General features: G+C 38.6%; 1 protein-coding gene across 1 annotated transcript in view; it reads left to right on the forward strand.

The window, feature by feature from the left end:
• The window catches only part of LOC104163546 (echinoderm microtubule-associated protein-like 4), a gene marked incomplete at its 3' end in the record, with an annotated part of 66455 nt that overhangs the window by 21155 nt on the left and 30229 nt on the right, over nucleotides 1–15071 (forward strand). Inside the window, exons 5-6 of the mRNA XM_009702588.1 lie at nucleotides 735–760; nucleotides 13662–13785. Coding sequence (XP_009700890.1) covers nucleotides 735–760; nucleotides 13662–13785 — 150 coding nt within the window. The remainder of the gene's footprint in view (nucleotides 1–734; nucleotides 761–13661; nucleotides 13786–15071) is intronic.

Raw genomic sequence — 15071 nt, forward strand, 5'->3', positions numbered from 1 at the left:
ATTCAAGAGGGTTTTTTATGCAATACATTCTTCCATCAAGGAGTGTTATTCTGGTAAGAAGTAGCTCTGATGCTGGAAATTAGTATTTCTTCCCTCTTCACAAAAAAGGACTGAGCTCTTTTGTGAGTAGTTCATTCCTGGTTCTGGCGAGGAGGGACGTCTCAACTGCATTCCTTTGAAGACTTTGTGTTGCACATCCAGTAATGCTACATGGATCCGGTTTAAATGAAACTGCAACTTGCTTACATTTAATCCATGTGTCCAACAGGGTTAATTCCTAGAAAAATTTGTGGTGTTGTGTGCTGACAGCTTATTTTGACAGGTGTTAAATGCTTTGCATGCAGGCCTGAGAGTGTTTGGCAGCTTAAAACATTTGGTTATTACAAGTTTGCTCTCTCAAAATGGAATTTTCCGTGCACAAGGAATATGCCCTTCATAATTTATTTTTAAAAGCTTTTTGCGTTTTGTTGCTAGCACAGTAATTCTTAGGAACCCTTGCTACAGAGCCAAAGACTTTAAGTTACTCAAAAGATTCAGTGAATTGCATAAAATAATATATGAGTAAAAATGCACTACGATGACCAAGATTAGTTATGTAGCATCCTATACTACAGTTACACTGTACACAGCATCTGATGAGATTGCCATATGCAATAATGTATAAGAACTAGATGGGATTGGCTTGATAAGCATTTCAAGTATTATTAACAATATTATTTTAAATTTTTCCCCAGGCACAAAGATGTCATCGTCAGCCAAGGTAAATAAAAATATTTATTTTTAAATACTGGATGAAGTTGAAAAGATTCGCTTTTGACTGAGTAGTATTTCCTATAAATAGATATGTTGGGATGTGTGCTTATGAAACAGGGATATAGAGCTAAAATAAAATTAACATTACTCCAGTAATTTATCTGGCCAAATGTTACTCAAGACCTGTATAAGGATCTTCAAAATAGTGGAGAAATACCTCATCAAACTGGATCTTTAGGAATGACAGAAATTTTTGGTGGGTAGTGGGAGGATTCGTTTTACTTTTGTGAAAGAAAAAACCTTTTTTGATTATTTTCTCTGTGTGTATATGCATAAATAGAGGGAGGTTATGAAAACAAAAATCTAAAGTTTTGACCTATGTGCCAGTCTTCATCCAAGTAGGTGTGAGTGAGACTTTAGAAATAGTTTTAAGATATTTTATTTCTGTCCCATAACCAGCAAAAATGTCAACTCGTGAAAAAAACAGCCAAGGTAAGAATTAAGCTATGCCCTTCGGTCGCTTTCTAATTTAGCACTCTCACGAATCTTTTATTTGGCTTTTCACCATGAAAGAGCATCACTGAATGATCTCTTAAAAACTTTGAACATTTAAATAAATACTTCAGCTTTCTTATCATGGAAATATATATGCGTATGCACATTGCAGTCTATGTGGTGATTATTTGGGGGTAGTCTGAAATAAATTACTACATGCATAATTTCCTCAGAGAGAAATGTGTGTTCAAATAAGGTTCTAGAAGTCTTGCATTGTTGCCTAAGATATAAGAATATTAAGAACTGCCAACTAAAAGATTTGTTTTATCTCAGCTTTCTGTCTTGCCAATATTACAACATATACATGCTGATTAGACAAGAACAGAGACTGAAGGTTTTAATATAGTCTCCTAAAATGAAAAATTAGTCTCTTCTAAAGCGTATGTCTTTGCACTGATGAATCTTGCATTCTGTGGCTACCTGATGCTGCTGGCTTGTTCAGACAGGAAAAGGAGCCGTCTATCTGATCGTGGTGGAACGTGACAACAAAAGAAATCTACTTCTTGTGTCACAAAACTACTCTGCTTTGATGTCCTGCAAACTATACTGAAGCATGCAGTTTCAAAACTAAAGCATGTAACCCAAGTGCATGCTGTACACAACATATATCTATGTACAGAGGTTCTATCTCATGCTTTTTTGCTGCTAGTTGACAAATCTGTAGTCTCCAAATTCTGTGCTGTCAGCAAGGTTACATTATACACAGTTTGGTTACTTTTGGTCTCCTCTGGATTTTCTTTCAAAAAGAAAAGACACTCAAATTTTTTGGAAGTTAATGTATGAATTGTTGTAATGAAAGCAAAATCAACTCGAATCCAATTGCTTTATATTTTTCTAATTCATAGAAAAATTACAGATTTAAGAATACTCTAAATTGATGCTTACCAAAAGCATCCTTCAAAGACAAGAGGGGTGAAAGAGGGTGCATAAGCATCAGGAACACAGAAGAAATGTTTCTTTATGCCAGGTTGCCTAACGCCAGCTGTGGGACAGTATGTATGTGCAGCAATGGTTACTATAAAAAGAAAACTAATCAGTAGTGTCCAGACCAGCTGCAGTTTAGCTTTACAAGAATTAAATAAAACTCTTATATTAAAAATACACTTTCTACCAAATACAACTTTTCAGAAAACCAAGTTGAATACAGCTAAAATACGTTCAATACCAATTCTTTCCTTACAATGTGCTTCTACAGTTCTACGTGTTCTGCCAAGAATGGGCCATCCTTCAGTTGTCTCATCATGGTAGCTATAACTTACGTGGCCTCGATGTGTACCCTGCTGTCTGTTGTGTTACTCTGCAGATGATGTGAGCTTTCACTGAGTGATGAATGGGTACCTTCAGTGTGTGTCATGCCATAGTCTGTTCTGAGCCCAACTGGAATGAAAGAGAAATATGATGCAGATGACAGTGATCCCACGTACATGGAAGGTGGAGAGAAAGTCTTGTCGTAGAAAATACATTTATTAGCATTTGAAACACATATAGTGGCAAAACATCATTCTGCCTTTAACATGGATGAAGTTGTGATTAGCAGGACTCAGCCTCCAAAATTTTTTTTTTATATGGACCAATGAGTGTATTTTTTGACAACTTTTACAGTATGTGTCTGCATGTGTGTAAGGCCGTGTTAGGTTTTGTGTTGTGTTTACTACCACAGAAGTAACCGCCTGTTAGTTACTATAGTTGCAGAGGGTCCTCCATCCTTTCCAAGTATAAGCTTAGCGGTATTCAACCAGTTCTCTGTAGTGCAACGTCCTGTTCACGGCAGGTGACTTTAGCCTGTTTTGTACTTGATAGTTGCCACATAAATAAGCCAATTTCCAGTTGGCACCTTGGCCCAACCAGTCAGAAAGTTGGAGAGTTGCACAGACAGTTAATGTGGTTTCTGGAGATACATCCCATGCAGCTGGACAGAGTTGTCTTGGGCAGAGTGGGATGAAGGGCAGCCTTTGCTCGTGCTGTTTGTGCAGAAGCTTCCTGTTCTGCAACCCAAAGGCATGAAAAGTTATAGCTGCCTTAACACTCCTTTGTGGCCTGTCAGCCTTTGCCTCTAGAGGCGAGCAGTCTCTAGCATGGGATTAAGTTACAGCAGCTCCCCTGAGCTGCTCATGTCACTAGGCTGTGTGGGAAACACTGCCTACACCCCTGGCACACACCTCCTGCCCTAACGATTGTGGCAATGCACTTTCTCACAATTGAGTGAAGGAGACTGCTGGTGTGCAAACTGTCAAGCTTTACAGCAAATCTGTGTAAAAATACTTCCTTGTCTTTATACACACATAAAATAAGTTTGGAAACACAGTGAAATTGCAAACTATCATAGCAGAAGGTGTTTGTGTGGGATAATAGGATGGAAGATGACAATTCTGTGTCGCTTTGAACATCCTGCAATCACTTTGTTTCCTTTTTTTTGATTCTGCTATTAAACTGCTTTGAAACATGTCAGTACAGTACAGGACCACAAAATGTAGATAAATATGTTTTTGCACATTTAGTTCTTGGAATCTTATTTTTCTAGCAGCAGAAATTACTGCAATATTATCTGTATTGTGCCTCTCTGTGCACATTCCTTGTGATTTCTGTTGATAGTATGTGTGAGCTATAAAAGTGAAAGACCTGAGGAGAGAGTGAGAATCTCAAATGCGCTTCAGTAGTGCAAGTCATTAGCTTCGATGTGTGAATTGACTTTGGTATGGAGTCCCCCAGAGAGCGTGCAGCAGGTATTGCCTGTAAATGTCAGCAAGAGCTAGGCAATTCTCTCCTCCTGCCTGCAGCAGCAGCATGGGGAGCAGCAGCTGCCTTGCAGCCGGTCACTTCCGTGTCCCCTCTTTAGCACCATGCCAAGGCCACGTGCGTTACCAGTGTTGGTCACGTACCTTCCATCTTAGTACCCGGTTTTGTTCTCTCAGTACCTTCATCTCTCCCACTTGGGTTGAGTTACATCTATTCCACATTAAGGTTAGTCCTGAACTTTATGCATCTGGATATACGCTGTAGCAGAAGTAATACAGACGGGATCACTTCGGTGATGCCAATCCAGTGAGGGAAGTGTTATACACACTTCCATACATTCGCTGAAGAGATTTTTGGGGTTAGGTTTTTCAGCTTATTTTTGAATATTTGTTTGTTTATCCTTGTAAACCAGGGCAACCTTTTTACAATAAAATCCAGTACCAAAGAGGTATTAAAATTCTGTGAAAATCCAATAAAGCTGTAGGCGAAGTGAACAGGTGCTTACTACAGCCTTAAAAGGACACTAGCTAAAGTTATTCTTTTAAATTCTTTACTAGCAGGTGTTTATAATTGCCTATAAAAGCCATCTTGCTTTTTACTTCAGCAGAGACATTTTAAAAGTATTAATCATAAAGCATTCATATTTTTATACCCAGAAGTTAAAGACCTGGCTTATTTTAAGATAAAAGGTAATTTTTTTCACTGAGATTCCATGTTGGATTTTGGTTTTCAATGATAGAAGCTCCATATATGAATCACTTGTTCACTTATTATAAAGTAATAGGAGACACTTAGACCTTTTTGGATAGCAATAAAAACCATATGTGAAATAATTAATGAAAAACATTCACTGCATTCCTAAGTTTGTTTCTTTTTAGATTGTGCTTTATTAGTTTCCAGTACTTTTTCTTTTGTTAGTTTAACTGTGCTTTACAGTTGTAGCTTCACAGAATGGGGCAATCGTGAAACGCACAATGGAAAAATTTACCCAGCTGACGATGTCCTGTCCACTGAGAGTGCAAAACTCAGTTACTACCTCGGATCAGTTTTTTTCATCAGACACAGATTTTCTGTCAGATGCTTATTGAAGGTGGTCATGTACCAAGGGCAAATGGAGACCCGGTCTATCTCATTATTATTGGGCTACTTGCTCTAATTCAGGCACAGTGCATATTATTAAAAAACCGTAGATACTGTCAGAAAAATAAAGTGGTATTTGGGAGTTTTTATCATTGATTCTTGGTTAAGTCAGGATTTTATTATTTAAGCAGGAAGCATTTAGAAGCAGTCTTACTGAATTTGTGTCCAGTACTCCTTTTTGAGTCTTTTTTTATAATAAAAGGCTAGAGTTTAATATTAAATTTGAATTATTTCAATGCAAATGGTAACTGCTGTTAATACCTAGATTCTTAATGTCACCTTGTACATGCAAAACCAGGGTTTTAACTATGATTTACTTATCAAGTTATATAAAATTAATAACCAAAGATCTATTAAGAAATCACAAGGCAAAGCTGTAAAATCATTCCAAACAGAGGCAAATCTCGTCTCATACGCTTTTTTTCAACTGTTTGGCTTGCATTGCACCAGCACTCAGTAGCAACAGTGTGTATCTGCTTGTCAGGTTCAGCAAGCATTGACCCATAGCTCAGGGTGAGAGATGGCAGACCTGCAGCTGCATTTTAATTCCACTCTAACTTAAAATGTAATGGCCTGGGCATGGTGACTGAATTTGGTTGTATTCGTCTCTGTGCTGTTAGCACTGGTTTAAATTAGAAACAGACTTCTAAGCCTTTGTCCTGCAGGTTAGTGGTCCTACAGAGTTCTTGGACACAGGCCTGAAAGCAGAAAGCTTGTGGGAAAGAAGCTATTTGTAGTATTAAAAAGCATAACTTCACTGGTCAAGCAACTAGAAGGTGAAGACAGATTAATAAATGTACTCTGGATGTGGTAGTTTATTGTATATTATTAGAGAGTTCTGCTTGGCCAAGCTAGTTGGAGTCTTTTGGGGTTTTTCATTTGCTTCTAATTCACTTTAAGGGTAAGGTTCAGATGCTAAACACAAGTAGAACTGAGTGGGGGGTTTTGAGGCATCAGTCCATGTTGCATTTTCAAACTAGATGGGATGGGACCTATTGAAAAATAGTCATTAATAATTTGCAAGATAAGATTATTGTAGTGATTCCTTAAGAATTAAACTTATAACCATGTAGCAAAATGGATAGTTTTGTTATTTATTCAGTATTATCTGCTCTGTGTGAGTGTGCATATATATGTGTGTGTGTATATATATATATATATATAAAATCTACTGTATGCTCGTTAGAGTTCCAATTATGCATACACTTGCTAGCTGAAGAGCAGTTAATTAGGGCACAGACTTGCAGGGCTACCTCAGGGTTTGTATGAATAATGAGGTATAATGTGATAGAAAATACATTCTTTGATATTTTGTCTAGTTTTGAAGAAATCGGTAACTGAGGAAGAGGGCTTCTCACCTGCTTCTAGGAAACAACTGTGTGTTCCTTGACAACTTCATTTTGAGGCATGTTTTTTGGAAACCAGGAGGATTTGGGGTTCGTTATGTCACTGCCTTCAAATTTCTGAAGGATCTAAACAGTAACTTTCAAGTCATCTGAATTGCTGTTCTCTGTAGATACTTCTGAGTTAATCTACAAAGACTTCTTTGATCTTTTTTTTTCCTCCTCCTTTCAATTCCTATTATTTTTATTATTTTCCTCTGAAAACCTTCTGTATTCCCCTAAGAGTGTGGTTCACAGAAAGTAATCAATTGCTGAAGTGTCATTGCTTGAGTGAGTCTGTGCTGACTTCATGGAAGCACTAATTTGAGCCTTTCACATGGTTTGTATTGCCGTATCTTTGCTGTCTCTTATCACCTGCAGTGTTTTTCATTGGTCTTACCTTCCAGCTTACTTTCACTGAATGGATGGATTTTAAACTTTCTTCCAAGAGCAAATTAATAGGGGTTGTTTGAAGTTGAAATTTACAGTTACAATTGTGCTACTTTTTTTTTTCTTGTATAAGACCTGATTAAAAGCTTATTTATGTTAATGGGAATCTCCTTTTGATACAAGGAGGCTTTGCAGAAAATTTTCAACCACTGTCTACTGTTCGTCTACAATTTGTTATTTGCCCCTAGTTTTAGTCCTGGTTTCTTGGTGTTGCATGCTTTGCCAGCAATTCCCTTGCGTGCGAGGTAAGTTAACACAGGAAAGTAAGAGCACTAATGAAATTTCACTGATGACATGAAGCCGAGAGACCAAACTGATACAGTGGAAGCTGAGATTTTAATACAGTAAGACCTAGACTTTCCTGAGGCCTGGAGTAGTATAAGACAAAATTAAATTATTGAAAGTGAAAGATGACAGATGCAGGAGTTGCTAGCAACATTTTAGTTGTAAACAGGTTGTCTGCCAGAATTAAATGGTGAGGAAAAGGGCTCTAACATGCTAGTTAATCATACAAAGATTGGAACAGCTCATTTATTATGAAAACAAATGCAATCCCAGGATGTATCAGAAGTAATTCTAATGGAGATACGCAGCCTTATGGAAAATGTTAATGCATCAAAACTCTGCTAGATTCTCCTATGTAACACTGCCTGCAGTTATAGCCACCATAATCACAAAAGGTAAATTTTGTGCTGGTGTGGAAACAAACTGAAACCTTATCACCAAAAATAAATAGCTGGACATTTTTATTTTTGCAAAATGAAGGCTGGGAGGAGAAAAGGCACGATTGCTGTTTTTATGCTCACCTGGTGCCCTTTCAGACAGTGGATGGGCAGACCTGTGCTGAAGTTAACAGCCATGCTGATACACGCACAAAAAGTAAACAACCTGGCCATCCTTTCCTTGTCACTTGAAAGTTGAGAGGTTCCCAGCTATTAGGAGAAGGAGGTTTTGGGATGGTATTCTGAAATCAGCAGAGCATGTTTGTGTGTATCCCAGTGACAGACAAGTCTCTGCTGTCTAAAGCGAATGCTGCAGTACCCTGATCAGAGTAAAAACCAGAGTGATGCAGGCACAGAGAGGGCACTGGGGGGCATGGCATGCATCTGTCAAGCTGGGCTAGGCTGGGCTCAGCTGTGATGTTCCTCCAGCTCATGACATGGGTTTACAGAGCCTCATGGCTGATTGGTGCTGAAAGCCACCTTTAGGTGGGCCCTCACCAGGTTGCTGGGCTCTGTCTTTGTGTCACTGAGTGGTCTTTTGTGTCTCTTCAGCAGAGTGGGGCCACGGTGTAATCAAGATCAAGTGTTTCTGCATCTTTGGGGCCAAGTTAATAATTTCCCCAGACCTCTGGGGATCCCACAGGCAGCTGAGACCTGCATGGAGTTTGCTTGGGTCCAGAACACCCAAAGGGCTCCCATGTGAGGCTAATAAACCTGAGCTGATCCTGGGAGCAAAAATCAGGAGTGCTGGTTCTGTGTCCCCTGGCACTTGTACAAAGAGATTGTTGAGGCTCCAGAGGTGAATTATTGCAGAGCCAAGCAGAGCTTGGCAGGGGCTGTGGATTTGAGTTCAAAGCCACACAAAAGCAACTACAGCTGTTCCCGGTGAAGAGCTGGCCCGTGAAGCCAGAGCGCTGCATCCACTTCATGCTGCCTTTGGTAGCAACCCTGAGCCTGAACTATTCCTTTTCGTGTGGCATGGATAATCCGCCACACCTGAGTGTGCTATCTACAGAGCTTCAACGTACTTTTAGGTTGGTTTGATCCATATGTTGGAGGATTTATAGGACGTCTGCAGTTGCAAATTAATTAACTTAGCAAGTGCCAAGGTGCTTTCAGGTATGCCCTCCTGCCTCTTCCCGTCCTCCAAATGCTTCTGCACAGTTGGGTGGTGGAATCTGAACATCCCTTTATATGAGGTAAAGAATTTTTATTTTCATACCTATTGTTTTCAGGCTGGTAGATACCAGAATTGTCGAGGATTTTTTGTTTGTTTGTTTCATGGGTTCTTTTTTTCCCCTGCTCTCTTTAAAACCTCTCACTCTATCACCCCTACACGCACTTACCTATGTATCTGTTATGAGTTGATGAAGGCTCTTTTCTTCCAAAAGATCAAGTGAGAAAAAAAAAAGTCTTGACATACTGCTTTGTACTTGGAAATAGTGAGAATGCAGGAAAGAAATGGGTAGTCAAAGAAATGGATAATCTAATGCTCTTGAGCATTCATTTGAGCCAGTATGCTATGAAAGAGTTAAATCACTAGTTTTCTTAACTTGCAAATACAAGAATTTGGCCTCAGGCAGTTAGTTGCTGTTGAGAGTGGTTTTGTTGATATGCTGCCATCAGTATTTAAAAAGATTTTTACATTAATATTATATCTGCCCTACAGGTTATTCTGACGAAAGGAAATTTACAGTCTTAGACAAAAATCTTTCAGTGGATTGTCTCTTTTTTTAATCCTCCCTCTTCTGTAGGGAGAGGCTTTATCAAGTTATACCTAGCCTGTGTCTCTCTAACAAGTGTGTTAAATATGTATCTTCAAAGGTAATCTTGAATAACATGCAGTTAGCTAATAAAAGCAAAAAATGTTCCTTCTTTAATGGGGAAGTTCAGAGAGCTAATTTGTATCAATGCCCTGCGGATAATCTTTTCCCTGAGCTGCAGGAGGGCCTCTTCTCTTATGGCCAAAGACCTGACTGAATTCCTCTTGGACTCTTCATCTCTCTCATCTGCGAAGTCCAACAGGTGCAACTGCCTCAATCCGTATGAATTTCAGTTGCAGCTTGTCTCCACTGTTTTAAGCAGTGATGAGAAATTTGATCCTAAATTTGTGGTGTCATTTTGCACTGATCTTGTGGGACCAGAAGTGCCAAGCTCAGTGTTAAATCAAGAATTTGACTTACACAAACGAATGGTCTTTTCTAAATACCCTCAGGCTATGTTGTGTTTTAATTTATAAGAGTGTGAGTGCCCCATTTTAATAGAACTGTCATTATTAATACATTACTCTTGGGTTTGGCCAGTGTTATTTTACCTCTGTAAAGTGCATACTATAAAAAAATATTCTGATGGAAAAATGAGACATGTTACTAGTTTGGAGTAATTATCTAAACATTTGTGTCAAATTAGTGACAACGCCAATCTTTATCTTTTCTCAGCAATGCAATTAAGCAATACACATTTGGTAAACTAATCATTGCTTCTAATTTAGCTAGTAGGAAGTGATTTTCTTTATTCTTTGATATTTGATCCGAGGAAAGTTTTCTACTGTTGTCATTGGATGGACTCACAGGGTTCTCATTCAAAGGAGCTGTATTTGTTCTTAGGAAGAAGTGGGACAACTGTTTTTCATCTTCTCAGTATTTGTTCTTTTGATACTGGACTTCAATGGCTCAGCTTTCATTGTACTGATATTCTAAATAAGGAAAAACATTTATGCATGTGTTAGTTTTACATTGCTCAATTATTACTGTTTCTGTTCAGGAATTATTTTTTGAGCCTGCGGGTTTTTTACGCTAGCTTTCAGTTGTATTTCGACTGTCATAGGAAAATTCCCTTCTCTTGCCTCCAGCTCAGAGTAAACCTACTATCAGGGTCAAAAGCAACACAAAATTCAAATAAAGTGAATTCTTTGTCTCAGAAGAGTGACTTGAGCACACTAAAAGTAGAAAAGGAGTCACACTAATCAGATTGTTTAAGTCTGGGAACTTGGTAAATTAGATAAACTGTGATCTGTTTCATTAAACAACTAAAAATTGTTAAAACTATTAAGCATGGAGAAATCAAACTACAGTATGTTAAGAGGAAAACCAAAAGTTTTCAACAAATTAACCCCTATGTGTTGTGACATCTTCAAAGCGAGTTTGTGCACGTAGTAGAATACTTTTAACTAGCTTTAACTACCATGTTCAGGTATGTGGATTCATTGACCTAGTTAAGCTTGAGCAATGCTGTGACAAGTGATGTTAAAACCACACAAGCTTATGGGTAGTTCTTTCTCTGGCTAGAAGTTACTGAATGTATTGTATGATTTGGTCACTGTAGATTTTTCCTATATGTGTCAATGCTGTCCAAGTCACTGGACTTGTGTGCTAGGATCATCACTACTATATTCAAAGGTAGTGCTTTCTAGTATTTTCAGAGCTGGGGTGTTATTCCACAGAATTTCACACAACTCTGCTAAAATCCTGTATGATCAGAAATACTTCTATTAAATAACCTAGACTATTCACCACATTTTTTCATTAGGCTGATGATTGTTGGTCTTCTGTCTTGTCAAGCTGTAGAAGAAAGACCTTGAGTGTCAAGAATTCATTTCTAAACTTTGTGCAAGTCTGCTTTCTATCTTTGGTGAATGAAAATAGTTACAGGTTTTTCCCCTCTCATTCCCTTCGCTGCAGTAAGACAGAGTATGTTTTTGCAGTCTGTGTAGTAGGGGCATTTCAAATTCAGAGAAGGGTAGAGCCCCTGGCTTAAGGTTGGTCTTGCTCACAACTGATTATTTCTCAATCTTTGCATCTTCTAAAATGTTTCTGTAAGCAAGAGTCTATTTTGGAGTCTACATTGCTTCTGCTGTCACTGAAATTACCTGCTTTCTCTTGCCTTTTTAGATCTTTTAAGTTTGACTTGAACTATTAAGCTGTAATTCTATGGGAAGAAGTCTGAGTTTCACATAATTTCAATTTTGGATGTTTAGGGAATGCAAAATATAGATTGCACATTCATACAGTCTGAGTAATAATCTTATGCTTAGTTGGGGAAATATTTACAGACATTCACTGGGCATTTACAGGGAAGTCTGTCTCATGTTACAATACAAAAGTAATTGTTTAAAGATCTTAATTGTAGAGCTCAATATTGCTTGCATCAGATGCGATTAGAGATTTCTTAATACTGTATAGCTAATTCACAGCTGCTATTCTATTCCAATCCTACTCAACTATTTACGTTTTGGTTTGAAACTCTGAGTTCCCTCTGTCTCCTGTGATTCTGAAATCCCTACTTGTAAAAGAATATCAGAGTTCCAGATTCACAGCAGAATATTATATTACTTTGGGTTTGTGATATTAACAATGGATATTAATTACTAAAGAAGTTGAAGAGTGCTAAAAAGTTACCATTTCATTGTTGCAAAATTAGTGAAATACTTGGGTCTTCGTCATCAGTGCTTTTTGAAATGAAACTCGCATGTCAGCAGCGTTGGAAACTGGCAGTAATTCTTGTGGATTTGAGGCCTGATTTAACCATACTTAAACAGCACTACAGTGCTGGTTTTGCCGTGTGGGTGGGGCATAAAGGCTTTTAAAAGTCTCCAAGGGATTTTCTGGTCTTCTGAAGTTAGAAAATGATTATTGTCGTAGTGTGGAGGGAAGACCCCTGTAGGTCACCTGATTACTAGTTGCAATCATGTATGCCTTAAATCCAGATGATTTACCTTCTAACAACTAGCTAATATGTTTGACCAAGCCACTCAGCTACTCTGTCATTAGTTTTCTCTGGTGGAAAATCATCTCACGTTCCTTGAAAAGGAACTCCTAAAGGCTTGTGAAATGCTCAGGTGCCCCAACAGAGGTATATGTGTATTTTGTCACAGCTATAGACAGTGTTATAGCTGGAGTCATTAGGAGCTATTGCTTCTTGCAGTTCTTCAGAATATGATGCAATATGCAATGGCATGCAATTGGAGTGATTTCAATAAATTAATAATTCAGGTTAGTGTATTAGTTTGTGATGATATATAATTTCAGATGATATTTGTCAGCAAAACTTTTGACACTTTTTCCTGCAGTATCCTTGTGTGGCCAACAGGTAACAAGTGGAGTCTGCAGGGGTCTGTCCTGGACCTGTCCTGTTTAACATCTTTAGCAACAACCTGGAGCAGGCAACTCACTACACTCTCAAGTTTGCAGATGACAGCAGACTGGGGAGCCCAGCAGATATGATGGAGGGTAGAACTGCCAATCAGGGGTACCTGGGCAAGCTGGAAGCATGGACCTGCAGGAACCTCACAAAATTAAGCAAGGACAAATGCCAAGTCCTGCAACTGTGGCAAAGAGCCCCTGGCAGGGACACAGGCTGGGGACAGAGGGGCTGCACAGAGCAGCTCTGTGGGAGAGGCCCTGGGGATGCTGGCAGGCAGCCAGGTGCCAAGAGAGGTTGTGCCATCTCCATCCTTGGAGGTTTTCAAGACTGGAGTAGGCCAAACCCTGAGCAACCTAGTCTGACCTCATGGCTGAGCCTGCTTTGAACTAGAGGTTGGACTTGAAGACTTCCTGAGGTCCCCTTCAACCTGAAATACCTTATCCTGTGATTCTATGACTACTTGCTTACTCAATTTTAGTTTTTAATTTGAATTTGAAATTTTCCTTTAAAATTGAATTTCCATCTCTAAAATGCTACGTGCTCAGTCTGTTCTGTCACAAATTCAACTAACACTTACCGTGTGTGTGCACCTGCAGGTATATGTGTGTCTTAGTGTTCCGTTTTAAAAAATAATAATCTAGGCCTTTACCAAGCTCGCATTTCAAAAAGAATTGTTATATCACAAGTGGTATTTGCATCGCTGTGCTCATTACTGGTTTCTTTTGTGCTTATTTCTTGTGTAAACTTGCCACATGATTAATACGCTTTTTTGTTTCAACAGAGGGAGAATATATCAAGATGTTCATGCGAGGTCGACCAATCACAATGTTCATTCCTTCTGATGTAGAAAACTATGACGATATTAGGACAGAGCTGCCTTCTGAAAAGTTAAAACTGGAGTGGGTGTATCCTTGATATCAGTAACTGCTTGCTGTTCCCTTTTTGTTTGTCTTGCTTTTTTTTTTTGCTTTAGAATCTGGTCTTGTGTCTTCTCTGTTCAGAGATAAAAATTACTTAAAAGTGGGGAAAAGAAGTTCAGTTTAATATAACAATCGAAATGGTTTGTAGCTACTGTACAGTACAACTTTAAGCTGCATAGAAAAGCTGTACTTTTTGTTATTTTGCTGTTGAAACTTACTGCAATTTATTTTTAGTGTGAAAGAAAGTGTCTTTAGAGAGTTACAGTTTCAAAAATGTCCCCCTCTGCCCTCCATTATATTAATGTAGTAGGCTTTGCATTCAGGAATATTGTTAGTTTTCAATCTCTGTTCATTTTAGGAGGTTTTAGAGCTATGAAAGATCTCGGAATTTCTCGTTGTCCTTACCTACGGAGTGAATATTGCAGAGGCAGCCATCCTTTGCACTGCTGCTGTGTTTCAGCTCCAAAGTGAAGAGGTTAATTTCTTGGAGACTAGTTTGTATTAAACTTGCTAAATAAATGTATCACTTGAAGAATGGAGTTGGTGTGTGGCTGACGACAATCCTCCAGGCTTAGTAGGTCAGACGTTAAGCTCATTAGAAGAGACGTGCTTTTGCACACATTTGGGTCTTCCTGTCACCTCCCTATCTCTGCAGATTCTTCCAGTAAGCTGTGATTTTGTAAGTAAATTTTTTAGTACTGCAGTCAAATAATGTGTCTAGGCAGCACTTGAGTTGGTGTAATAATCTCTAGTTTGATCATTTTGATGTTGCTGAAAGCAGGAAGATTTTTAGGAATGCTGATGAGATACTGTTGTATGTCAGGATACATACAGACAGAGGCTGCCTGTACCTCTCTCACCATATGTGTTAGTGACTAAGGCATACATATATTTTAAGCCACCCCTCATTAGTCACTTTATAAAAGAAGATCTCTCTATTATTTTTTCTGCCTTATTAATTAATAGAGGTTTGAAACAGATAATGTTGGGTGCTTGGTTATGAAGAGCAGCTGTGAAGCTCATGTCCTCTGAACTTTTCAGTGAGACTGTGGAAGCTTAGACCATAAAGGAGGAAAGTTTTTGGATTAAAAATCTGACTGGAAGGAAAACAGAGCTCTTATTTATGCTTTGCAAAGCAGTGGTGCCCAGCTTTCCTACTGTCACAGCTTTTGGATGCTGATGCAGGCACTCATATGACTGTGGAGTGAATGCGGTCAGTCACTGATCTGGCTGAAATGTAATCTTTTTTTGCGGAGTTAACCTTCAGCAGG

Source organism: Cariama cristata, unplaced genomic scaffold, assembly GCF_000690535.1.
Source record: "Cariama cristata isolate BGI_N322 unplaced genomic scaffold, ASM69053v1 scaffold18290, whole genome shotgun sequence".
Taxonomy (NCBI): Eukaryota; Metazoa; Chordata; class Aves; order Cariamiformes; family Cariamidae; genus Cariama; species Cariama cristata.